This window comes from Gallus gallus, chromosome 3, assembly GCF_016699485.2.
Source record: "Gallus gallus isolate bGalGal1 chromosome 3, bGalGal1.mat.broiler.GRCg7b, whole genome shotgun sequence".
Taxonomy (NCBI): Eukaryota; Metazoa; Chordata; class Aves; order Galliformes; family Phasianidae; genus Gallus; species Gallus gallus.
The window spans coordinates 57,981,908-58,009,392 of record NC_052534.1 but is presented as its reverse complement, the minus strand read 5'-3'; the positions used below and the strand labels follow the sequence as shown (position 1 = coordinate 58,009,392).

The window sequence follows — 27,485 nt, the reverse complement described above, 5'->3', positions numbered from 1 at the left end:
ACTCAGTAAGTTTTTTTTCTTTTATTGCACTTGACAGTGGGGAAATGAAGGTCCTCAGCAGATTGTTGTCTTGGGGGTGGGGGTACTGATACTTGAAGACCTTGTCCACATAACTGAAATACTTAATAGAAAGTATTTCAATGAAGTACTACTTGTAATCATTTTTTACTAAGAGTTTAAATCCCAAACATTTATTTACTTTGGCCATCTATTGCACTTTTTTTTTTTTTTTGTAGAATGACTCATCCTGAGACAAGAAAATGCAACACAACTTTCTGAGTAGCTTGTTTACTTTGAGTAATTGCTATCTCATTAATAATGACTAAAATAATAGCTTATTTCATGTTTTTAATTAGTTTAGGGGCCAAAGGGCTTGCAGACTTGTTAAAAGATGATAAGCAACTGGGAGATGCAAAGATGAGAAAGAAAGTACAGTAAAGTTTGTAAGGTAACTTACAACCATGGTCTGGGAGAAATCCTGTAAATGCTTGTTACTTAAATGAATAAAATCTAGTATTAAAATAATAAAACCTTATATTGTCAAAAAAGAAAAAAAAAAGTGGTTTTTAAAAAGATAGGATTTGCTAAACTCCAAGTAAACTACATGGAGAAATAATTTTGATCAATCAAATCTCCCTGAAGAAGAGACATAAAAATAGATCAACCTAAGGTCAAATGTAGGTATGATTTTAATGCAAGCATGTCCCCAGCCTGAGTCCCCCAGCTTGGACATGGATGCTGTGGCTGACCCCAGCCCCATGCCGTCATGGCAACAGCTCTGCCTCTGCCCCACCAAGTGGCCCACCCCGGCCCCTCAGCACCAACTGAACACCAGAGCGGTATTAGCTCTATCTGGGTTGAAACCAGAACACAGGGAAGGTGCAGTGCAGTGCCAACTCAATGTAATGCAAAGAAGTTTATGGATTTTGATATATTGGGTAAACACAGGCCTGTGAACAGCAAAAATATGCAGCTGTGCTTTGTTTTGATAAACAAATTTGAGAATAGGCTTTAAGATTGCTGAAAAAACATCAATGTTTCAGTTCATTTGTGACTAAGTTTGCATTCAATGTAAATACATTACTTTTGCATATTTAAATGGAGTGTGTAGAATTGTGATTAAAAATTGGTCATGTCTCTTTGCCAGACTTTAGTAAGCCTTCTCTTACCAGAGAGAAATAACCCTCGCTTTGCAACCATGCCTTACTTGTGTCATCTTTTTTTGGCAGTATGTACATTTGTGAACAACTATTCTGAAGGATGAAGTATAGGAATAGAAAAATTTAATCATATAGCCCTACAGAATACTTTGGGAGCTCACTGAGAATTGCAGCCGCCAGTGGAGACTGTGTGGAAATTCAGTGTTTTGTAGCTGAGAATTTAGTCATACAGTGTTATCGTGTTCTTTGTAGTTGTTGTCATTTCCATGGAAATAAATAGGAGACATTGCTTTTGGAGCAACCTACATGGCCCAAGACAGTTTCTCTTCACTTAGTGTTGCCCAGGCAAACCAAAAGGTCGACCACCCATGCTTTATTGTCAGTGCGAAGGAGTTTGTGTAGATGAAAATCAAATCCAAATAGTATAGTTCATCTGGAGTTTTCATTTTAAATAAGTATCACAACAAATCAATAGAAGGGTAGTAAATGAGACAGTGCAATACAAATGTACAAATTCTTTGAAAGCAATCCAGAAGCTAGATGAAAGGGATAGGAAAAGCACTGAGCCAGTTTGTGTGAGTAAACAAATTGTATCAGCAACCAACTCTGTGTCTGACAGAACTGATATTTCAAGTTTTAATAAAAATAAAACCTTAGGACTACACTGCCACATAACCAAGGTGATGGAACTAAAGAAGCTGTAAAAGCAAAGATGAAGGCAAGCATAAACATTGTGATGAAAAAAGTAAACTACAGATAGCTTCCCATAGGCTGGCAAACTGTCTTGATGGAGCAGAAAATGATTTGGAGTGCTCTTAAATGAAACTACAGGAAGTTGTCTAGTTGACAAACTTACAATAAAGGAAGGAATGCTAAATTCTGTGAGATGAGTGTAAACTAGGCTAGTGTAAAATGCTTTATTTAAAGGCTGTTCTGTGAAAATGGTGTCATATTCTCAATATTTGATTTTGTTCCAAGAAAATTTGCAGATACAGGCATTGCATCTCTTAAGATGGATATACATTGTATTTTTCTACTTAAACAACTATGAGTTTATGCATGCTACTTATATTTAAAAAAAAAAATCCTAGGTTATCTAAAATATATGTATATGTAAGAATAAAGTATCAGTATATAAGATATTAGAAAGGAAATAAAACAGCATATACAAAATCTCACTCTAGCAAGAAATTTAGGATTGGTGCAAATTAATATAAAATCACTGCAATGCAAGCAGAATTTAGGAAAACCACAATACTATCAATACAAACCAAGAAAAATATGAGAAGCTTTTTAAAGCACATTAGAATAATAAAGCTGAGGGGATATTGAAATTTAATACAGTCCTCTGAGTGCCAAGGTCAGTAAGTACACCACCTGTGCCTTGAGCTCCCTACTGAAGAACTTGTTACAGTAGAGCATTTCTTTGTTTTAGAAGATGTTGAGGGACCTTCCAAGGGAAGTATAGAATGTATAGAAGTTTTTGTTCAAAAGTACAAAAGGAAAGTACGGAAGGTGTTATATGAATTACTAGCATGGTTAGCCATAGCAGAAAAATGGTTAAGTGAACCAGTTCTTCTGAAATGTTTCTCAATGACTCTGAGTTTTCTTTTTGTGTCAAATAAACTAATAGAAGAATAAAAGATTAAAATTTAGGAGGCACATGGATAAATTCTAACATGGAGAGCAACTAACAAGAAAACAGTGAACTCTCTGTTTTCTTCTATTCTCACATCTATTGAAGTGTTTGAATAAAACAAGAGGTATACAGATAGGAGTGGTCTCATCAATACAGCCTTTCAAGACCAGTGACTAACCCAATGGTTCTTGAGAAGATAATTTATCAAAAGTCTAAAGAAATCACAATATCCTGAATTAGGACAGAATACTGATTTGCTTATCACTTAGAAGATAGGAAATGAAGGAGTAAATGTTCATCTAGAGGAAGGTAACAGCACAGTCAATCTATCCACAACTAATCTGAAAATGATTTAATAAGGTGAATAAGGTTTTAAGATATATAATGGGAAAAATTACATTTTTAGTTTTACTGCGTAAGCTGTTCCAGGATCTGTTTGACTGTGATTAATATAAAATGCAGTGTTGATAAATGCTACGTGTTATGTAAGAAAAAATAATAATTCTTGCATGTGTGCATAGAGAGGGTTTTCAATCAGTTACTTCCACTTAGAAAGGAAATCTTTGAAACATTCTCCAAAAATCCTTTCAACACACACTTGTCTCCAAAACTTAAATAAAACTTTATTTTTTAAGAAAAAAAAATAATCATTTGCAAAACCAAGAATCTTGTAACATTTTATACGTCCTAATCTGCGTGCTCATTTTATGAATTCTATGAGGGATTCCCCTCTCCCCACTTAAAAAAAAAAAAAAAAAAAAGTCTAGTAATACAAGGAAATACTGAAAAAAAGGGTGAGAGCCATGGAACACGTTTTTGTGTGAGAAATCATTAAATCAGGAATGAAATATTAGATGTGAAATGGTCAGGGACTTTTTCAAAACAATAAATGCACTAGTTTTTGCACAGAATAAACTAAGCCATGTAATCAGTAGTGCCCAAAGTTTAAATGAGATCCAAATCTGTTGAACAATTTCATGGGAATTAAGTTCATTAACTGGTCTTAAAAATTCAATTATATGCTCCTGTTTAAGATGTGTTGAGGCTGCAGGTTGTCAGAATATGAGAAATGTGTACTAGGAGCAAAAAATCCTTAACTGGCATTATTTCCCAAAGCATCCATACTGGCTGCTTTTAGAGACAGGAAATTGGGCTAATTATATATTTGGTGTAACATGCCCTGGCTATTTTAATGTTTAGGGTCTGGGGTTGGTTGGCAACAGGTGATTAAGTGGGGAAAGGAATGGTGAAAACATGATGTGACAAAGGAAAAAAGCAAGCTCACTTACTATACAAATCATTATTTTCAGTAAATGAGATCTGAAAAACCCAAGTAGCTTAGAGTTTGACAAAACCCTGCCAAGTTTAGTTTCTGTAGCAAAAGTAAATGCTGTTATTTTTGTATCTTTACAACAGTTATTCATAGGAGCAATGAACAACAACAACAACAACAACAAACTTCACCTGTTTTCTTTCATCTTCTCTACTTTTTAATTCATTCTCTACTCTTTTTTTTCCTCCTGATTTTTTTTTTCTTAGCTCCTGTAAAATATTTTCAAGTTTGAGAAGATCAGGTTAGGAATAGGAGAGGAGCCGAAGTTTCTTTTATTTTACACCTCAATATCCTATTTTGTCTTTCTTTGTAAGGCATTATAAATATTTTTAAGGGCACTGTATGATTGCCATTCAAAGGTATCCTGTCTGGTTTTCAGAAGTATTCTACAGTGTGTGTTTCAAATGACATGACACAGCTTTTACCAGTTGTAATGGGCTTTATCACATATATGACTAAAGCAAAAAATAATAATAAAGTTTTGTTTCAGTTTCCCCAGTTCAAAAGTCTTCAGATTTCTCATTCAAAACAAGAATGCAGAAGTAATGTAAAGCATATCACTTCATTTTATTTAATGATAATGTTGAGGAGCAGATGTACTTGTTTACTGTTTTTAACAGAATTATTTTTATATCCTGAAACCCTTGCCCTTCCTTCAGGAACAGATTAAATCCTCGCATTCTCACCCTTTTACATCAGCTGTTGTGTTTGGCAGCCTGCTGCAACTGCTTACAGCTGCAAAAATTCCTGTGGATTTTCTTTCTGATGGTCTCTGTTCTGTGCAGGCTAGAATTTGGCTGCAATTTCACAACACACTTCACAGTACACCTCATTCAGGAACAAGTCTAGTGAAAAGTGCCATGAGTTTTCAGGATAATCAGATAATATGAGAAATTATGAGGGCTGCTCTGAAAGTGATGCCTCTTGTTCTTATGTTGACCGACAACGTCAGGAGCATATGTTGGTGGTATGGCAGTGGGGCTGAACCTTCCCACCAATGTTCCATTACATGTTGCTGTGTGACATTCATCAATGTTGCTGAACGTTTATGGAGGCCAAACAATGGATGTGAACACAGTGAGGCAGTGAGTGGTGTATTTCACCAGTAGTGGCAGTGGGTCACTTCCCCTGAGGACACAGGATTTTATGAGACTATTGTGTGGGCTTTTGGTCATTGCTGGCAAAAATGCATAGCCAATTGTCATGACTGTTGCAAATTAGAGTTTTGTAACTGAGAATTTACTCTTTCGCATACTGGTATTGTGTTCTTTGTATCTGTTGTAGTTTTCTTGGAAATAGAGGAGGCACTATTTTGGAGTGACCTACATAATAATGGGAAGATGTCCTCTTACTATAACATACCATTTTACTTTAGGCCTGTGGCCGTGTGTTTAAGAACCTATAACTTAGTACTAATTCTAGTTCATAGAAACTTAAAAATACTGGTTCGGTATTTTTCATCTTTGAGAATGTTCCTGCAGCCATCTTATTACTAAGCACAAGATACATCTTTACGATGTGAGGAGATGCCGTTTCATTTGTGTTTACACTTTGAAAAGCCAGCAGAATATAAACAATCATTGCTGCGTTAAAGTGCATTATTCCAGGCCTTACACCATGTTGTCTGAATCATTTATGAGCTGTGCTATTCTGAGCTGTTGCTGATGTAGTGCTTCACTTAGTTAAAGCAGTAACAAAAAGAAAATAAAATCTTGAAATGACAATTTACTCTCAGAATAATCAAATCCCTTATTATTCTATCATTTATAAATAACTATTGTTCTGACAATGAACAGTCTGTTTAAAAGCATGCAAGATGATGTCTTTGAGAAATTGTTTCTTGTCCAAAAATGACAAGCCTGAGAATTATTGGAACAGTACAAAAGCAGTGGCTAGAATAAACAATATCTGTTTCAGGTGAGCTTGGAAACAGTAAAATGACAACAATGCATTAATCAGAACTGAAGAGATGAAGCTTCATTTAGCCTAAGATGTAGAGTATACTTGTTAATGACACAATAGTATTTGCTAAACAGTTCATTAAACTGACATTTGTCTGTATTCTTTGGGGGAATTAGTTAGTTGAGATAGAGTTTGATATGCATAGCCCTTGACATTTTAATGCAAGTTTAAGCACTGTATTTCAAGCAGCTCTTTTACTCATTAGCAAGGCACAGAATAGAGATGTGCTTTCCCTTACTAAACTATTAATAAATTAAGACAGTGAGATATTTAGTAGAGCTACAGAAAACTTTGCCAATTACACTATTTCTCATACATAGTTTTAAACTATATATTTACAGTGAGAAACAGGATGATGATTTCTGGCATATACTTTCATCTACTATTCTAGCTTTGAAACCAACTAGGCTAGCACTTGCACTAAGAAAACAGAATGTTTGTCTGTAGAGAATTAATATAAGACACCAAGAGATTAATTAATCAACAGCAATTTTAAATCTACTGCAAATGAGCTATCTGCAACAGATAATTAAAGCCAGTATTAGGTAGGAAAATTATAAGAACTACTGAATCACCTGTAGAGAACTGATATTCAGTATTGTTCATCTTCATATTAATGTGCTTGCGTAACTTGAGAATGTAAATCATGGAGTACTGTTCTCTTTAAATAATTTTAAGACTGATTTATGTCATCTTAACTGCTGATTAACAAGTAGGAAGTCTTTTTATGTAGGAGAGAAGCTTTTCTCTCCTTTATGTTGCCTTCTGATGTACTTAAGTGAGAAACTGACCTTTCTTGAAAACATTTTAGATTCAGACTACTGACTTACACTGCCCACAGTATTGATATGATAGCTAAAATAATCTAATGAGTACTTAAAGTGAGTTCTTGACCACTAATAGGCAAAAATTGTTGTGAAGAACTGATGTTCCTGCTACATCAACACAACAAATTTCACTAAGTTGCCCGTGAATATTATGAAAGAAGTATGTCTTAGTTTATTGAACATACAGTACATTGATGTGTATCAATGGAAAGCATACTGACTATTGATGCAGTTTTCTTGTAAGGAAAGGGAACGTAATTCCATGGCATGCAGCTATGTATCTAGGTTTTCTTTATATCCTACAAATGACTGCATTCAAACTGTTTGATAAAGTAACTAAGTTCAAATACCAAAGCTCCAAGTAAAAATAAAAAATAAAAAAATACAGCACTTGGATTCGTATGTGGATATTTTATATTTGGAAGAGAACATAGTGCATGCTTAAAATTCTTTAATTTGTTGAAGTGTGTTAATAAAAAGTGTGTGCATGTCCATTCATGCAGGAAGGTGCATAGAAGGTGAAGTAGAAACAATGTGTGTGATCAGCAATGTTGATGACACACTTCTGTTCACAATCTTAAGCACTGTCTGGGGCAACTACCCCACTACAGCAGGGGCCTTGACTCCCTCCTGTGTGAGGATCATAGAATGGCCTGGGTTGCAAGGGACCACAATGATCATTGAGTTTCAACCTCCCTGCTATGTGCAGTCACCAACCACTAGACCAGCCTGCTCAGAGCCATATCCAGCCTGGCCAAGAACGCCTCCAGGGATGGGACATCCACAACCTCCTTGGGCAACCTGTTCCAGTGCGTCACCAACCTCTGTGTGAAAAACTTCCTCCTAATATCTAACCTAAACCTCCCTTGTCTCAGTTTAAAACCATTCCCCGTTGTCCTGTCACTATCCACCCTTGTAAACAGCCGTTCCCCCTCCTGTTTGTATGCTCCCTTCAAGTATTGGAAGGCCACAATGAGATCTCCCCAGAGCTTTCTCTTTTCCAAGCTAAACAAGCCCAGTTCCCCCAACCTTTCCTCATAGGAGAGGATGCATCTTGTCACCTCTGTGGCTCTTTGTATAAAGAAATAGTGTCCCTGTCTGTAAAAAGTTTGCTCTGGTTGGGGATTTTTGATACCGAGCATTGTTCTCTATAACTACCTGAAGGGAGGTTGTAGTGAGCTGGGGATCGGCCTCTTCTCTTGTGTGACTAGTGGTAGGACTAGAGGGAATGCCTTCAAGCTGTGCCAGGGGAGGTTCAGGCTGGATGTTAGGAAATACTACTTCTCTGAAAGAGTGGTCAGGCACTGGAATGGGCTGCCCTGGGAGGTGGTGGAGTCACCGACCCTGGAGGTGTTCAAGGAAAGTTTGGATGTTATATTGATGGACATGGTGTAGTGAGAACTATTGGTGATGGGTGGATGGCCGAACTGGGTGATCCTGTGGGTCTTTTCCAACCTTGGTGATTCTATGATTCTAAGCAAAAGAACCACAAGAAGATGTCAGCAGACTGCACATCAGTGGTGACTGCAAAGATTTTAACTGACTTTTTTCTGACACTCTGAAGCCTGAACTGGCAAATGTAGCACAGGATAGTCAGACACAGTCTTTGCCTGTTGGTTGGTGACTTTTGACTCCGGGAGGAAGGCTCTTCTACCTCCACATGGGCAACTACAGAATAGGTTCAGAGGCTGGTGTCAGATAAAGGGCTGGGAGCTTTCTTAAATGAGGCATCAAGTAAGCTAAGCCTACATCACTCAGGAGCATCAGCAAAGGAGATAAACGACAACCTACAGTCAAGTAGTGAATCAGTCAAGCTGAAACACAAGGAGTGAATGTGAATTTGATGGTAACTTGGGAAGTGAGATTAAGTGCAACCTTAGCAAGTTTATAGATGAGGTTGATCTGAATGGTGCTGCTGACACGCTGGAGGAAAGGGATGCCATCCACTGGGACCTTATCAGGATCAAGAAGTAGGCCAATTTTCAAGGGTACAGGGTGGACAATGAGTGCAGCTAGTAAATAAGTGATTTAGTGCAGAACAACTCACAGATCCTAGTTAGGAGTATAGCTGTTTAACAATTGTGATGTAAAAATATATATGTATATTTTTAATCTGCCAAGGCACAATTTAAAAATAGAAAAGCTCAAAAATTTCTCAAAAAATAAGAGTCCTTAGTGTTTGTTTAAAGGTACCATCATGTGCACTTGGAACATATGCATGCTACATTTAAGAGTAGCTCCAACAATACTGCAGAATACTTAAGCCATAAGCTAATGAAACATAAAAGATATTAAAAGTAAACTAACATCGTTTCTGAATTGAAGTCACATCTTTTCTGCAAAACAAAAAAAAAAAAAAAAGAGAGAAAAAAAAGAAAAATAACGAGGAAAATAAGCTCCAGCAAATGAAATGTTAAACCACAATAAAGATTCAAAAAAGATTTTTGTCTTACTGAGTATGAAGTTGAAATAATCCTTTGTCAAGCATATCAGATTCAAGAAGTCTGTCAGAGAATTGGTGGGCTGAGAGATGATCAAAGAGCACTCCAGGAAGATAAGGTCATTGCAGAAAAGCTAAATTAGTGATTTGAATCAGTTTTTGCTATAGAGAGTGTCAGGGGAGTTTCTGCACAGGAAACATTATTTACTGGATAGGAATTGGAGAATTCACAAACTGGATTGTTAACTGAAGAGGAATAGAAATAATTGATAATAGTGAAGTCTAAAATAATTGAATTACAGCAGTAACTATTTCATTCCTCACTTAAAAACAGTCTCAGTAGCTGAAGAATGTAGGATGTCAGATTAAATACTAGTTTTTTTTTTAAAACCTTCTTTAGGAAACTAAGGAAACTACAGAACTGGAAGATTGATAGCTGTGCCAACCTAAAAATAACCTAAAAAAATAATCTAATAAAGAATAGATCTGGTAGACATATATATATATATATATATATATATATATGTCTACCATATATACTTGTATGTTCTAATTGAAGAATTGGGAATTTATTAGGAGCTAGGTTTAATATAAGCAAAAGGAGACTTTTGATTTTTTTCCCCCTACAATGTGTAAATCAGATGAGAAAATCATTATTACATAATGGGTATAACTTCAAAAGATTATCTGGATTTAAATTGGACTGAGTTCATGGAAATCCCTCAAGGCTTACCAAGTGTGTAGAAACTATGTATGAGGAATGATTAAGTATGCTTTTGTCCTATTCTTAGCATGCTACAGTAGTTTTGGTTACTGTATGCCCCAGGTTACCATAGTTCACTCACTTCTGACACAGTACAGAGATTCTAATTCTCTGAAATGTATATTGAATATCTTTAGTAGCATCTGTGTTGTTCAGCCTACTGGAAAGTAAAAAAAAATAAAAGTGTAGCAGTTGGTAACACAAATTTAATTTTTTTTTTTTGGGGGGGGGGTGATACATAAAAAGAAAAATGTAAAATTTAGTGTTGATAAAAAGTAACATCAGGAAAAAAGCATATTTAAATGCTGATTAAATATTAGATTAAATTGTCTTCAGGCTAAAGAACTTGTAGTCATTCTCAACAGTTTTCTGGAAGACTTATTGTATGGATGTTCAAAAATTAGTCAAAGTATTGCCAAAAGATCAGAGGAGATGATCCTTCTACCCTCTACCCAACAATAGTGAGGCTGCATCTGGATCACTGGGCTCAGTTCTTCTCCTCAATAGAAGAGATATGAACATGATGGAGAGAGTCCAATGAAGATGATGAAGGGACTGGAGTTCTTTCCTACCTAGAATGGCTAAGTTGTCTTAGTGGGACTGCATAGCCTAGAGAAGAGAAAGTTCAGGATGGAATCTCATTAGTGTGTATAAATACCTAAAGGGAGGGTGCAAAGAGAACAGAGCTAGGCTCTTTTCAGTGGTTCCCAATGCTAAGACAGGAGACACAAGCTGAAACACAAGAGATACTATGCCAATTTCAGGAAGCACTTCTTTACTGTGAAAGTGGATAAGAGCTGGCAAAGTTTGCCCAGAGAGGTTATGGGAATGTGGTCCTTGGCAACCTAGTTTAGTTTTGACTGTTAAATTAGTTGACAAATCAGATATTGTTTGAAATGATTTTACAAAATTGGAATTTGGCTTTTGTTATGGTAACTTCTAGGTGTTATGGAAGGGATGCTCATTTCCCCCCCAAATTCCATTTACTGGTATTTAATCCTGGAAGATTTGCAGATTCAAGAAGAATTTTCTGGGGCTGAAAACCATATTGCTTTCATTTAGAATCCGAAGTGGTGATTGCCTCCATCTTGGAATTGATAAATAAAAGCTGTCCATAGAACCTGAGGAAAATTTGTGATTGTTTTCTCATGGGGACTTGAATTATCAAAATTATAGCAGCTCAATTGATGGATTAAGTTATCAATGCTTTCCTGGTAGACTCTATTTGTAGAACTCCTGTGTGATTCATACTGCAGTATACGTATGTGTAGTGAAGGACATTTGTGCCTTAGCTGCCTGCATGAAAATACGACTAGTCTGTGCAGGAACTTAGAGCTATAAATGAAGTACTATAATGAACATGAGTGATGTAAAGGTAGACAGCTATTGAGAGCTATGTTCACTGCAAGAGTTTTCAAATCTGATTCAAAAATATTTGGAAAATAGGGGCCATGTTATTGTTTGACTGAAAACTTGCTGTTATGCATATTGTATCTTACAAATAAGAGCAGGATTGTGCTGGCAGGTAAGAAGAGAAAGTAAGTTCTTGACAAACAACTATGTGTTACTGTGAAAGAATCATATTTAAAGTCCAATTTCTACTCAAACTTCTTTAAAAATGCTATTTATGATTCAGACTGATTAATGACAGATGTTCCCAAGGTACACTGAGTTTCTTCCTTATTCTCTTTTCAAGGAGTAGGAACAATTTAACTGGACACTCTTAAAGTTCATTGCAAATGTTTCTAGGGAGAAAGTAATGATTTCATCACAGATGTTGAGAGGAGGAGAAACAGAGTAAATAATTTTGCCTTTGTAAAAATTTCCCTGTGGATTTATTTTTGTAAAACTACCCAGTTTAAATTTCCTGATCTCGGTGTCTTTTTTTATGTACCCACTTGAGCATGTGCCACATTTAGTGCAGGACGTTGCTACATTTCAGTAATTATGGCAGACTATTTGTTGTTTTAAGATGAAATTGTGAACATTTCATCACAGATATGAAAAACAATATAAATGCATGTTATCATATTTCTTGGGTTGGCTCTGCCAAATAGGCGTATTGCTGGCAGATAGATCTGTAGCCCCTTTTAAAAAGGGAGTCTCTTTTGAATAAAAATGCTTTGGGGAATTTTTTATTAATTTACATCTTAATTCTGTAAAACTATTGCTCCAAGATATATATATATATTTTTTCCCCCTAACACATGTCTTAGGACTAAATCTGTTCTCTCTTAAAAATAAATAAATAAATAAGTAAATTAGAAGATATGAGTGCTATTTGTCAGCTGTGTCATTTGGGGTCAAGCTGCACCTGTGATTCATACACTTAACTCTCTATGGGCACTTTCTTATTACAGTACATGGGTTTTTACCTTCATCTTTCTCCCCAAACACACCAAAAATCTTCATTTTTTCTCTACTTTGACAAGGTAGTCAGACTGCTGCATATAACCCTGATGCTGTTGTTGTTACAAGGTGAAAGCACTGAAAACATTCTGTCAACTTTGTGTGTATTCTTTCTCTTTGACTGGAATATCAACATTCAGTTTTCAGTATTCCTCTGTTTAAGACCACAACCCTGATGTGTCACACCTGCAAGAAAGGAATCTCTCAGATCCTCTTTAAGGAAGGAGGTGATAATACAAAATAAATAAATAAATAAAAAGGAAACAAAAAAAGGATTTCCTTACCCACCGGTTAATGTGCAAAGAAGTTTTAGGCATTTGTTATTCCTAAACTCCTGCTTATTTTTGAAAGATCTATTGATTTTCACTGGACCTATTGTCACCATCTCCTTGTTTCTTTTGAAGTATACTCTCCACGCATGTTCATCTCTGTATTTTCACTGCTGACCTGAGCAATTGCCTTGCTCGCCGTATGCTTTTGTCTAGCTTATAGCCAGACATTTCTCATTCAGGAGCTTCTCTTTACTTCCTGCAGGGGTTTTGGTATAATCTTTTTCTCTGCCCTGTCTTTTTCATGGCATTTTATTCTTTTTCTTTTCAGCCAGCTGTCTAATTTAATTACTTGCAGTCAGGAGCAAAACTGAGTCAAAGTTCAAAGTGAGAGTGTTGTTATGATCTCAGGAGGAGGTAGCAATATCACTCCTTCCTAGAGATAACCTGGAAAAAGCTCACAGGTGCTGATCTGTCTCTGGGCAAGATATGACGAAAAGTTTCTCCCAGCAGAATGGCTCAGTGTGATTTTGCTGATACAATGGAGCAGGATGCTGAATGTGATGAGGTTTAGGGTTACCCCATTGGCAATGAAAATAAAAAGCTAATGGTTAAAGGTAGTCGTTGTCACATAAACAGCGCAAAACAGCTGTTACTCAATAAGCCTTCTATTCAGTGCCTGCCAAACCTCCAGGCGAGTAAGATCTACTGCTCTGCAGGGAGTAAAGAGGTGTGGTGTTTCATGCCCTGGCATTCTAAATGTAGCTGTTTTCTTGAAACAGTGGCATACAACTATGTTCAATGAGAGAAAACGGCTGGGTGGCCTGACCTTTCAGTTGGAGTGCTGAGGTGAGATGTGCAACATATACATAATGAAGAATAAATTATTCTCTTATTCATTGTAATGTTCTGCTTGTTTAGCTCATCACCAAAACATCTTTCAGTGTACCAGCCTGTAATAAAAGTGCCCCAATTAAAATTTAACACTTCAGAATGCAGGAAAATTAGTGTATTTTCCTCTCTTCTCCTAGATGTTCATTAACAATATTTGCTATACCTGACATTTTTCTTCTTGTAGGACTTTTCTAAGAACTCTTCTGTAGCAGACCATCTGTTTTGTTCTGTTGATTAACAGCTACTCTATGTTGTACAATGATCAGCTGGAAAGGTTTCATCTTGGCAGGAGAGGGAGAAAATTGCCTATTTATTTATTTATTTATTTATTGTCTTACTCTTATTGCTGCAATTGGAGTCAGAGAGTTTCTGAAAGATTTACAAGGCGCACTTACCCAGATTTCTAGCATTTAGGATACGAGACAGAGAAAGGGCAACAATCTTTATAGAAAGCAAAATGTAAGTGGAGAGTGGATCCTTGGAAAAACAAATATTGAACAGCATTTTGTTAAATTTTAAAAGCTTTTCTTAGAAACTAGGTGAAAACCGTTGCAACCCAGAAAATGAACTCAACTCGTTGAGAATGAGATTCAAAGGCAGTGTTATACTGCAAGAAGAGACAGTGAAAGGTGCTTATGAATGCTTATTTTATCTCACCCAGATGTTGTAGTTTTCAGGATTTCAGAAGGTATCTTATCATGGCTTTAGAAATAACATAGTCCAAGACTTTTGATAACTACTGCTGTAAAAGGTGCAAACTCATCGCTGGTGAATTTTGAGTCCCATCCCAAGTATCCATTGTTTTAACTCAGATTTTTGATCCCTAGAGTTGTTCAATAACTTGAAAATATTTATTTAATGTTAGAAGAAATGAAATGCCAGCAGCATTAATGTTATTGTAGGGCATTGCAGGTTTATTCTGTTTGTGCTATAATTATTCTATAGCTTATGACTGTCCTTTGCTCAAAAAGGGATTAATGAGTACGTGGAATATTTTTGTGGAGACATCTGAGTTATATAGATGAAGATATTTTACATTTACAAGGCATTCACCCAGTGTTTTTAATGGCATTTAGTGACATAATCATGGCAGCATTGTTGTCATCTAATGGCTTGTTGCTTTTGTAATTCTGTCTTCAGATTCACACTTCTCTAATTAATGGACGGCCGAGTGCTGATGATCCTTCACGTACATTACTGGAATTCACCTCTGCTCGCTTTATTCGTCTGAGATTTCAGAGGATACGAACACTAAACGCTGATTTAATGATGTTTGCACACAAAGATCCCACTGAAATTGATCCCATCGTTACAAGGAGGGTAAGTTCTGAGAAGACAGTAGAAATATGTGTGTAGAAGTTCTCTTAGAAATTATATACTTCCTTTTGCTAATCATAAGACATTTTGGACGATTATGTCAAAATACTGGTAGTAATAGGATTTCCTCATCTTCTCAGTGTTTTGTATATCAGAAATCACAGTTTAGTGTTTTCTACTTAATGGTGTTATTAACATATGTAAACGTAGAGCTCCTTTGAATGTAAATACTCTGATGCAGGTATAACTGGCAAATGGCAGCTGCTAGCTAATGTCCTCCTGTCTCTTCAGCTGCTCAGTGCTTTGCTACCTTTAGCATTCCTTGAATATTTTCTCTGAGTACAGTTTCTGGTACTGGTAGTATTAGTAACAGTACTACCTGGATGCAACACATTTTTGGCATTGTTATATGATTGTTGCTATGAGGGAAATTTTAGATCCTGTTTTTGTTTAAAAGAATGGATGCAATACTTAAGCTCACACTATATCCATCTTCCCTACTGTTATTTGTGTGTACTACAATACCTTTCCACATTCCATACTTTCTTCCTATGAAAGATGTCTGTCTTCCTGCTGCTCCAATGCTGCATAATATTCTGTTGTTTTTTTCCTCTGATTTTTATTTATTTTATCTATTTATTTTTGCAAAACATTCTTTTAAAATATTATAGGGAACATGTACCTGTCCACATTTTTCGTTTTTGTTCACTTCTTTCTGTTTATCTTTTTATTTTAATTCTGGAGAGTTTTTTTAGGGTACCACTATGATAATTTGCATTCTTGGCTTTAATTACCATCATTTATCAGTGATGGATAACTGCAAAGAGAAAAAATTTCTTCTTCCACACCACTTTTGTAGCTTTCATTTTTTTCTCCAAATTCATGGAAAACAGGATACTTCTAAAAGTTTGGAATGTGATATTCTGTTAAGTACCACAAACCCAGAATTGTTTTTAGTTGAGTGTAGTTATTGCTGACCTCACTAATCATGAAAATTATGTGTTTATTTAAGTATTTACATTTAGTGATTCTAAGTGAGTAGAATCACAAAACTGAATTTAAGATCCCAATATACACTCTAAAAATCACTATATACTCATTACAACCTATTGCAGGACAATCTACCAATTTCTCAAACCAACAAAGAACAGTAGCTTCTGTATGACAGGTCTTCATGAGATTGCTGTAGAGATATTTTTCAAAGGAACAAGAACTAATTCAAACTTGCAACATTTTTCTAGCTTTTCCTCTAGAAGAAGGCATTCTAACAAGTAGGAAGCAAAGGGTAGTCATAATTGATACATTTTCTGTGTGGTAGAATATTAATAATGAATTATGTGAGTTTCTGCTTTGTTTGATATAGTTATTAATTATCTGAAAAATAGGTTGAACACAGAAACAGCAAAATTTTAAATGGCGTATGTTTGTTTTCATTAGCAAATTTTTAAGATGTTAAGGGACTCTCACTATAACAGAAAAAGAGTGGACAAGATGTCATCGAACATTTGCTTTTCAAATATGTATAATATATGACTACAAGGGTGGTGAGGCACTGCAATGGGTTGCCCAGAGATGTGGTGGTTGCTCCATCCCTAGAGGCATTCGGGGTCAGACTGGACAGGGCTTTGAGCAACATGATCTGGCTGTAGCTTTCCCTGTTCATTGCAGGGGATTTGGACTAGATGACCTTTAAGGGTCCCTTTCAAATGATTCTATGATTCTATGATAAATGCTTTTTCAACCTCCTTTCTGGTTAGGGGTGTTAATCTCCACCAAAGAGAAATGGTCATATGTAAGAGCAGCAGGTCAGAAGTTACTTAAATCTTATCAAAGAAGGTTCTTCCATGGCCATTCTGAAGTAACAAGCAGTTCTTTCCACAGTCCAGAGAATGTCCAAGTAATACCCAACTGAAGTGAACAAAGGTGTTCATATTCTGAGCTTTTTACCTAACCTGAACTTTTTTCCTAACCTTTCCTTTCTCCTCATTACCATGCCTTTGTCTTTTGATGTTTTCTGAAGGGATTAAATTCTACAGCTTTTGAATTTTCATTATCCACTGAGTGTATTACCTATGTTCATATCTGGTGTGTGGTGTGTATAAATTGACATGGCTGTTGTGGCTTCAAACAAATGGAATTGTGCCAGTTTATACCCCTTCTCTCACTAAACCTGAATCTGTTGACCAACATGCAACTTGGATTATACTTTATACTGTGTTTGTAATAGATCAAAAAAAGAAGTAAAACAGGACCTGACGGTTTTGCCACCAGAAATGAATTCTGTACTTTGACACCTGCATTTTACAATCCACTTGGCAATTCAATTTCTGTTTTGTCTTACAGTATTACTACTCTATAAAAGATATCTCAGTTGGTGGCATGTGCATATGCTCAGGCCATGCGAAGGCTTGTCCACTTGATCCAGTGACCAATGTATGTATTATTTTTTTCTTCTGTCTTTTCTTTCTTCATCCTCCTTCCTCCCTCCCTCCCTAAATGTGCCTTATTCACAGGGTGGAACATAGAAAGAATCTTGACATTCCTCAGAATTTTGTGAATTTACATTTCTTCTTCATCTAGAACATACATATTCGACCCACTAGTTTTAAGTTTGTGTTGCCCTCTTTTTTAATGTTTTAATAACTCTATATATAATCTTTATTACTTATTTTCATCAACTATATTACATATTTTATATGCAGCCTAGAATAATTTCTTTTCACTCACTGCAGCCGAGGCAGTCCAAAAGACTGCACACTCATGACCTAGAAGAACAGTCAGAAGCTGTGTCAGGATAAAATAGTGCTGGCAACCAGAACAATTGCCATTCATGCCATGTCAGCAGAAGCTTTGTCTATATTGGAAGATTAGATTTCAGATAATTCTGTTTATATTCAATATTTCCTAGAAAAAGAAAAAAAAAAAAAAAAGAAAAAAAAATTAGGGTTACATTATGTATCTGTAGAATTGAATACTGTCTGTTTTTCTTATTTGATATTAGTTTAGATAGTTCCTGAATAACTGACAAGTATTTAATCAATACTTGCAAATAAATGATGATTCTATAATGGCATATTTACTATACATGAAATATTGAGTGATCAGTCAATCTAGTCTTGAAAATCACAAACTGCTCACAATTTATTCTAAACATGTAAATCTCTTTTTACACCATTAATAAACATATAGCTGTTATAACAAAAATATAGAAATATCATTATTTATAGTCAAAATGCACATCATTACTAATACAGAATTTGCAATCTACTATCATTACTGATGTGCCACAGTGTGGGAACTCTTCATATGCTATTCACTCAATTAGAATTATTGTGCTGTATAACAGGAAATCTTGTTTCTGTATGACATTGAACAATTGCATAAGAACTGATTAACTCCCCCCCCCCCCCAAAAAAAAAAAACAATACCAAAACAAACAAACAAACAAAAAACAAACCAAATAATAATAATAATAAATAAATAAATAAAAAACAAGAAGAAATCTGACAGATATTGCATTAGCATTTCTAAGCAGTTTCCATGGTACCTTTCAAAAATTTTACAAACTTCTTGCTTGAATCCTTGTAAGCCTTTTCAGTAGTGATGTGCGTAGCAAGTAATGTACTTTTGTTTCAAAGACATAGATGGTCTTTTTTATCACACTGCTGTGTTATCTCAGTGCCTTGCGGCCCTACCTCAGAAAATAACAGCTATTATTGCAGATGAAGGCAGACTTCAGATTGTTGGGCTACTTGATTAAAAGGGCATTTTGACTAGTGTGGTATCATCTTTTGTAGGATGACAAATATGTATTGTCTAACCAGTATCACAAATACAGTAAGTGAAACAACACAAGCCATAAGAGATTTGGAATATTTATATATTCATATATTTATGGAATATCTAAACCAAGAGATTTGGTTTAGATCTCCAAGGATACTCCCTAGAATGAGCCATACCGAAATAGGTGGACTTTGGCTTGTAAAATATTGTGACTATAAATTTTCCTCTAGCATTAAGAAGAATAAATTTGCTTGAATTTACTGCCTTGCTGTTCTGAAGCATTCTTTAACTTGTCCTTGTTTTGCAAGATTCATGCTTTGCCTGGTCAGCCACAGAATTTCTCCAGGTAATCTTGCTATGTTGTCCTTGAGTTGGCCCTCACATGGGCCACAGGATATCTGCTCCACTGAAAAACAGTTGGAAAGTCAGTTTTTGTTCCTGTCTGTGAACAGCACTTTCTTTCTTTCCCTGTCTTCTTCTGAGGCTCAGAGTTTGCATGTTGCCTACAATATTTTCATGCTGAAACTAAGCTGGGACTGAGGTGATCTGAGAAACTGAAAGACCACTGCAAGGGTGGTGATCTTCCTCCCACCTCCTGTTTAAACCTTCACTTGCTGCCCTCATATGCAGTGTAATTGTACAATTAGAAGGTTACAAGATGAGTTGAATCATCCAGCAAAAAATAATCTTAAAGTTTAAACAAAAGATGACTATTTTTATGGAATCAGTCAGCAGACCTGATTTTACTCTGCAGCTGCAGGAATATTACATCAAGGGAAGGGCGGAGGTTGGATCACCCTTCTAGTGTAAGCTAGCAGTCAAGTCAGTTTTCCTGTAATGTGAAGCTCTGTTTGAGGACTACCAGCACTCTGTCTTATTTGCTGCACTGGGAAATGTTTGTTCTCCTATTCTCCTTAATTCAGTAAGTTGGAAGTAGATTCTCCTATGTTCTTAGATTATCCTAAGATTCTCTGGCCAAATTCCTCCACACTCTGGCTGCTTTCCTAAAATTGAACTATTCAAGTTAAACTTTTGTCTCTCATGAGTGATTACAGCATAAATAAATACAGCATAAATAAATAAAAATTAGTAAGCAAAGGAATTACAGATTTTATCCATTAATAATAACGTCTTCATAATTTCAGCTGGAATGCAGATTACATACAGGGACAAATTCTTCAAATTGTCACATTTTGTAAATATTTGTTTTTCCTTTAAATTAGAAATCTGTCTGTCAGTGTGAGCACAACACTTGTGGAGAGACATGTGATCGGTGTTGTCCTGGTTTCAATCAAAAACCTTGGCATGCTGGGACTTTCCTGGTTAAGCACCAATGTGAACGTAAGTTGAAAGCAGAACAGAAGAGGATTACTGTAGCTACTGGTGAAAATTGAAACTGAGTCCTAAATGATTTTGCAATTTATGTTATTTCTAACCACATTTGTTGATGAATCGGTGTTGTTCACTTATTTAGACTAACTCAAAAAAGTCATGTAGAATTGTACTTTTATTGAACTCAGAATATTTCAGTTTAGATCTAAACTTCTCACAAAGTTTTAAGATGGGAAATCTCTTTTGTTCTGACTGAATTCTTATAAGCATATGTGAAAAACAAGTGTTTTTTGGACATCTTTTAGCTTTCATGGAAATTATTTTAATTTAATTACGCTGTTCTGTTATTTTTTTCTTATGATTCCTCTTATTTTAAGTTGCTATTACATGAGCTGTATGTGTATGCAACTACCAAAAAAAAATTCTGTATCATCAATTTTAAAAAGGAAGAAAATAAAAACAGAAGAACCCAATTAATTTATATCTGTCCACTACATTGCCCTCTGAGACGAAACATCAAGAAAAGAATACAATGTGCAGTTTCAGGCTGCATTTGTGACTAGATCACATTACTTTTTGTAGATGAAGTAGAAAATTACTGCCTGAATGTGTTCTCAGTTATACTGCGTGTGGTACAAATGAATGAAATGTTAAAAGACTGATTTTGATAACTTAGAAAGTCTTTGCTAATACACTTCCTTCTCTTTTAGCATGCAACTGTCATGGGAAGACCGAGGAATGTTACTACGATCAGAATGTGGCAGACAGAAATCAGAGTTTGAATATTTTTGGAGAATACATCGGGGGTGGAGTGTGTGTTAATTGTACAAGCCACACTGATGGCATAAACTGTGAGACCTGTGTTGATGGCTACTTCAGACCTAAAGGGGTAAATGCATGTCCTGTTGTCACTTCCCTGTAATTCACTATGTTCAAACTATCACTTCAGCATGGAGAATTTAGTATTAATAAAGAGGTGACAGAGTTTGGATGCCATTTTATGAATGCTAACTTTAAACTCTGACAGTGTAGCAATTGCTTTTCACAGCTGGAAATCTGTAAAGTTAATGTTCAGAAATATGAAACTAAATCTTGTTGATATGAAGGAATGCACTGAGGTCAGAGTCTCCAGCTAATATTTCAGTTAAAAGGAGGATGTGATCCTGTAAATAGAACTTCTACCTCAGTAGTAAATTTCAAGATGTGTTATCAAAGACCAAAGAAATATTGCAATGCTCAATATTGGATAAAGTTTGTCTATAAATTTTATTTTTAAAAGGTAATATAGAAAAAATAATAACTGAAATTCCATGATGTCCCAGGAATGCTTTTCATTTTTAGTGCAACAAGAATTGTTTTTTGTGTTTCAGCATATAAGGTTATATTTTCTTCTAAAAGAAAGCTGTCAGAAGATGCACATTATATTAAGTTGTATTGCCAATATAGGCTGTGCCTGTGCTTTAAATAGCTACACTAATTGTGTGTGTTTAAATTCCTGACATTTTGTCTGCGTAGTTTCAGTTGAGGAAATCATGCCCATTAGTCTGATTGCTTTTCACTCCTCAAACAGAAAACATCAGCAAATAACAATAATTACATTCTCCCTGATACAGAGTTTTTAGTCTTAGAGCCTGTAGAGGAGGAGTACTGATCTATTTAGCAGTATGACACTTGATTTATTCATTAATTGGTTGTCATCTGACTAATAGGAACTATATCTCTATATACATTATATAATATAGATAAAAATATATGTAATTTACATCCCCAGTCTGGTATTAGACTAAAGTTTAATTTTGTTTGAGATAGCCTTTTCTGGAAGGATAGGAAAGTGTTTGCTTTTTTTACACTTCCCTTTTTGTGTAGTTATTGACTGACAAAAAACAATTAGTTATTTGAATCTTGTTGACCAGAAAAACTAAACTACTTGTCAAGGTTACTTTAGCCAGTGAATGTTTAAAATCTACTTCAATTGATCGATGTTTAAAATCTACTTTAGATTCAGAGGGCTAGAGCACACACCGCTCCTCCACCCCCCCTCCTCCCTCACCCCAAGGACAGGCTAAGAGAGCTGGGGTTCTTCAGCCTGAAGAAGGCACTGATGAGGGGACCTTATAGTGGTCTTCCAGTACTTGAAGGTGGTCTACAAGAAAGCTGAGGAGGGACTTTTTATAAGGCTGTGTAGCAACAAGATGAGGGGAAATGGCTTTAAAATGGAAGAGGGTCTATTTAGACTAGATCTTAGGAAGAAATTCTTTTCTTTGATGGTGGTGAGACACTTGAACAGGTTGCCCAATTTGGTTATGAATGCTTCCTCTGTGTAAGCATTCAAGGCAAGGCTGGATGGGGTTTTGAGCAACCTGGTCTAGTGGGAGGTGTTCCTGCCTATAGAAGGGGATTTGAACTAGATGATCTTAATGGTCCCTTCCAGCCCAACCAATTCTATAATTCATTGATACTTGACTATTTCTTTTAATGGTACCAGTCTCTGTTAATAACTATACACTTGTTTTGTTTTTGTTGAAAACCTAATTGTATCTAAACTTATATGTTTCTGATGAAAATCTAAAATGGAACATTAAAATTGAGTCTGCATGGGTTGAGTTAGGCAACCATCCTTTTTTGTTTAAGTTTCCTACACAGAATGCAGCTCTCAAACTTTTGTTTAAAAAGTAAATGTTTCCACTCATTAAAGGTATAATTTTGTTTTATTATATCTCTCTTTCTATAGGTATTGCCAGATAGCCCAGATCCATGCCAGCCTTGTTCCTGTGATCCAAATGGGTCTTTACATGAAACTTGTGTCAAAGACGAAAAACATGCAGAAGGAGGTAATATTCCTAAAAGACAAGGATATTAAAGCTGAAATTCAGCAGTGGTCAAAATAAAACTGAGTCATCTTTTTCCATCCTTTTTAAAAAAAGGAAATTCTAAAGATTTTTTTTACAGACATCCAGTGTAAATTATAATTTTCTTTGGAAATTCAGATTTTATATTTCCAGATTTTCTGAAGCTTCCTTCAGATACATGGCTTGTAAACATGGTATGTCTGGGAGAGTATTGCCCATGGAATATTTGGGAGTTTTCTCTTTATAGCGCTTTCTTCTTTTACAGCACAGATTACAGCTAGTACATGTGTAATCTTTACATCACTTTACTTCTCCATGCATATTTAAATTTGAACCCTAGAAAAGATATGTTTGAAATGTAATATAACGTTTGCCATCTATATTATCTATATAGGATTACAAGCTCTTTATGATAGCCATGAAAAAACCTATCTTATGTGGAATAAGTTCCTGTCTTGTGCTTTGGAAACAATGGGTTGCGATATATTTCTGCTGCTTTTGCTGGCAAACTTCTGAAAATATTGTAGGAAGCCAATAAAAGTCAAGGACAGCTATTAAGAGATATTTTAATTGGGCTAATTGGAATCTATTGATAAGAGATGTTGTAGCAGTCTTTTCTTTTAAATGGAGATCAGTGAAAATATAACAATCAAGTACTACATACCTCAGTTCCATAAAACTAAAATTTCTAGATACAGTGATGCAGCCTGATTACTATCACAACAGTGATTAGTAGCAGGTTGACCGTGGCCAGTTGTCAGCTGCCCACCCAGCTGTTATCTTACTCCTCCACCTAAATAAGACAAGGTAGAAAATAAGATGAAAAATGTCATTCCGGATGATAAAGATGAGATCTTTTCCCAGTTACTGTCACAGATGTGACTTGGGGAAAATTAATTTTATTTATTGCCAATTTAAATAGATTTGGATAGTGATGATCAAAGACAAAAAGTAAAATACATCCACAGGCTCAAACTCATTCCTTCATTCTCAGCTCCTCTACCTCCTCACCTGTATCACAACTGGCCGAGGGAGTTTGGTCAGTCCTTGACAGCTACTATCTGCCACCTGTTTCTCCTCCCACTTTTCCCTTGCTGTTGCATGGGTTCATTAGAGGGACTGCAGTCCTTCAGGAAAAAAAGTGTCTGCACTGTGGGTTCTCCACGAGACCTTGTTCCTACAGGATCTATCCCCATTCTCTTTCTTGGGATTCTCTATAGTCTGTTGCATGGACACCTGTCCCACCATGGTCTCTTCCAGGCTGTAGGGGTATTTCTTATAAGTCCAGAAAAGTTGTAATAGTTTGTAAGATAAAAACCCTTAAACTAAAATGGAAATATAGTAGTCATTGGGATATAAAGTTGCTGTGAACTGCCCTTAAGGAAAATAAATCTGTATGCTGTATGTTTTCTGTGTGCCTCAGTACTGTAAGTAACAGTTAAAGCAGATCTTTGTAATAAATGTCGCAGCAATTGGTACACAGATGAAGTGCAACAAGAGGATTTCATAGGCTGCATATGTAGGTGTTTCAGGCTAGGGGAAGATAAGGGAAGAGCATATAGGAATCATTCTGTAATTGATTCTTTCTGCAGAAAAATAAATATTTTTATATTTTAAACATGTGTAATTTCAATTTGGATCAGCTTTGTATAACTATATCCGCATATATCTCACTGATCATTCTGAAATGAAATAGTATTATTCATATTTTTATAGTATATTTTTCACTTTGAATGTCCAAGAATGCTTTTTAAATATTGTTTCATAACAACAATATGATATTTTCAGAAGCACTATAGATAAATATTAGAGCCAAAAACTTTCCATGAATCATGATATGTTTACATATTGTACTGGTAATGTAACTGACAGGCAATCATGTACTGTATTTTAAAATTAATTTCTTCACTCATGTTCAGTCCATACTAATAATAGGTAATAATAGACAACTGACTATTACCTATTATTGTGACATTGAGATCACTTACAATTATCTATACAAAAGTGAAGATGGAATCTATGCATTTTGAACTACTTTATACTACAGCATTTAGTCTTCCCTGGTAAATCATTACTCTTTTTTTTCAAGCAGCACTAATTGGATTTTAGCCAATAGCCATTTTAGTTGTCTTCTAAGTACCTGCAAGATCTGTAAAGTTTGCAGACTTACAGAATTTCATAATTGAGATGCTATTGTGTACTGAAGTGGCTTGTTGGTTTTTTTGTTTGTTTGTTTGTTTACTACTGCCTCTTTATGTATAATATAAGCCCAAATAGCAATCTTTATTTTTGCTGAAGAACTTTCTCAGACCTCATAGGATAAATAAGGATCAGTCTTTATTCAGGCTTCATAGACCTTTGCTCAGTAAGCAGTCTCACTGACTTCCACAATATTATTTTTAGAATGTATATGCTATTGAGTAGGACTGAGAATGACAAGGCCAGTCTCTGGATTGCAAGTTTTTGCAGGGATTTGGAGCATGATTTTGCATGGATTTATTTTCATGTAATTTTGAAAGACGGGTAGGCTAGGAAGGAGATGGTAAAACTCATATTTCAAGATGACTCATTCTGCAGAATGAACTTTTAAACTTCTGTATATTCAGAGATATGTCAGAAAATGATAATATTCAGGTAGAAAATGGCGAAAAACCCTATTCAGACAAGGCCTGTGAAATAACAGACAAAAACCATAAGATATACTGAAATGTAAGTTCTTTACAATAGCAACAAAAGAAGGACCTGAAACATTTACTGTGATTCAGAATTTAATTAGCCTGTTGAGGCACTAAGCACTGCAGAAGCTTGGTAAAGATAATCAAGGGTACACCGACAAGGAATTTACATACTTACATACTGGAAACATGAGCCTAAGTTTTGCCAGTATGATAGTGTTGTAAATTAAAGGTGAGCCAAATGTATCATACAGACTTACTATATCAACGAGCATAAAAGCTAAAAAAAAATATCTGATAGGTTAAAGTCTCCACAGATTCCTCCCTGTGTTGTAGCATGTGAGGCTTCTTAGTAGGTAGATACGATCTACAGTGCGAACCATGTAAGAAAGGAATTTACTAGGGTGGTGAAAGTTGTGTTTCAAATCCCGATCTCTCTTCCTCAGTTGCTAAGGAAAGAGAAGAAAGGAAGGTACTTGATGAAAAACTAAAAAATAAAAAATAAAAAAAAAAAAGGACTGACTGGGCAGTGAAGGAGAGACAGGAGAGACTTAAATTTAAATTAGTATTTGGGAGTTTTATTCCATGCTGAAACATGTTATTGAATTTGAATTTGCTGAGACTTGAGTTGTGAAATCTAAGAAAGGGTACATCATACTTCCAATTAAGGCAGGACCATTTATAAAAAGGCAAACTTGCCTATGTCTTTTGCTGCTCAAATGGGATGTACAGCACAATTATTTCATCTGAATCATAGGATCATGAAATGTCTTGGGTTGGAAGGAATCTCAAAGATCATCTAGTTCCAACTCCCTTGCCGTGTGCTGGGTTGCCATCCACTAGATCAGACTGCCCAGCAACCCATCAGGCCTGTCTTTGAAAGCCTCCAGTCATGGGTCATCCACAACTTCTCTGGGCAACATGTTCCAGGGACTCACCACCCTCCAAGTGAAGAATTTCTTCCTAACTTCTAATCTAAACCTCCCCTCTTTCAGTTTAAATCCATTCCTTCTCCTGTCACTATCTACCTGTGTAAAAAGTCAGTCCCCCTCCTGCTTGTAAGCTTCTTTCAAGTATTGGAAGATCACAGTAATGAGGTTTCCTCAGAGCCTTCTCCAAGCTATGCAAGCCCAACTCTCTCAACTTTTGTCTATAGAAGAGATGCTCCAGCCCTCTGATCATCTTCATGGCCCTCCACTGGACTCACTCCAAAAGCTCTGTGCTGTTCTTGTGCTGGGGGCCCCAGGCCTAGACACAGCAGTCCAGATGGGGGCAAGGACAGAGTAGTGGGGGCAGTCAACTCCCTCTCCCTTCTGGCCGCCACTCTTTTGATGCAGCCCAGGATACCATTCACCCTCCAGGCTGCAACATCTTGCTCTTGACCTTATTGAATTTCATTTGGTTCTCATGGCCCACTTTTCAAGACTGTCCAGGTCCCTTTGGATGGTATTCCTTCCTTCTATTGTGACAACTGTACCACTTAGCTTGGTGTCATCAGCAAACTTACTGAGGTTACACAATCCCACAGTCTAAGTCATTGATAAAGATGTTGAAGAGCATCAGTTCCAAAACAGATCCCTAGGGGACAACACTTATGACCGCCCTGGGATATCAAAGAAGCAACAAGATAAACTGAATTTCAGTACAGATTAATAGATAATATAATTTTAAACTCCTGTAGGTGATTATTTCTTCAAGCTTTTAGTTAGAGAAACCATTAAAAAAAAATATCTGGATTTATTCATATGGAATTGGTTTAAAACATTTTTCTGAAGACCCATCAAATTCAAAATCCTTGTAGGATTGGAAAGGTCTCCCTGAAATCCAACTTAC

The 27,485-nt window shown here is 35.9% G+C and overlaps 1 protein-coding gene across 6 annotated transcripts in view; it reads left to right on the top strand.

Moving 5' to 3' along the window:
• Positions 1 to 27,485, top strand: part of LAMA2 (laminin subunit alpha 2) — a 336,526-nt gene that overhangs the window by 107,065 nt on the left and 201,976 nt on the right. For all 6 annotated transcript variants that reach the window (XM_040697911.2, XM_040697907.2, XM_040697910.2 and 3 more), the window contains exons 5-9: positions 14,837 to 15,016; positions 17,357 to 17,446; positions 20,020 to 20,137; positions 20,839 to 21,017; positions 22,860 to 22,959. In XM_040697911.2, coding sequence (XP_040553845.1) covers positions 14,837 to 15,016; positions 17,357 to 17,446; positions 20,020 to 20,137; positions 20,839 to 21,017; positions 22,860 to 22,959 — 667 coding nt within the window. The remainder of the gene's footprint in view (positions 1 to 14,836; positions 15,017 to 17,356; positions 17,447 to 20,019; positions 20,138 to 20,838; positions 21,018 to 22,859; positions 22,960 to 27,485) is intronic.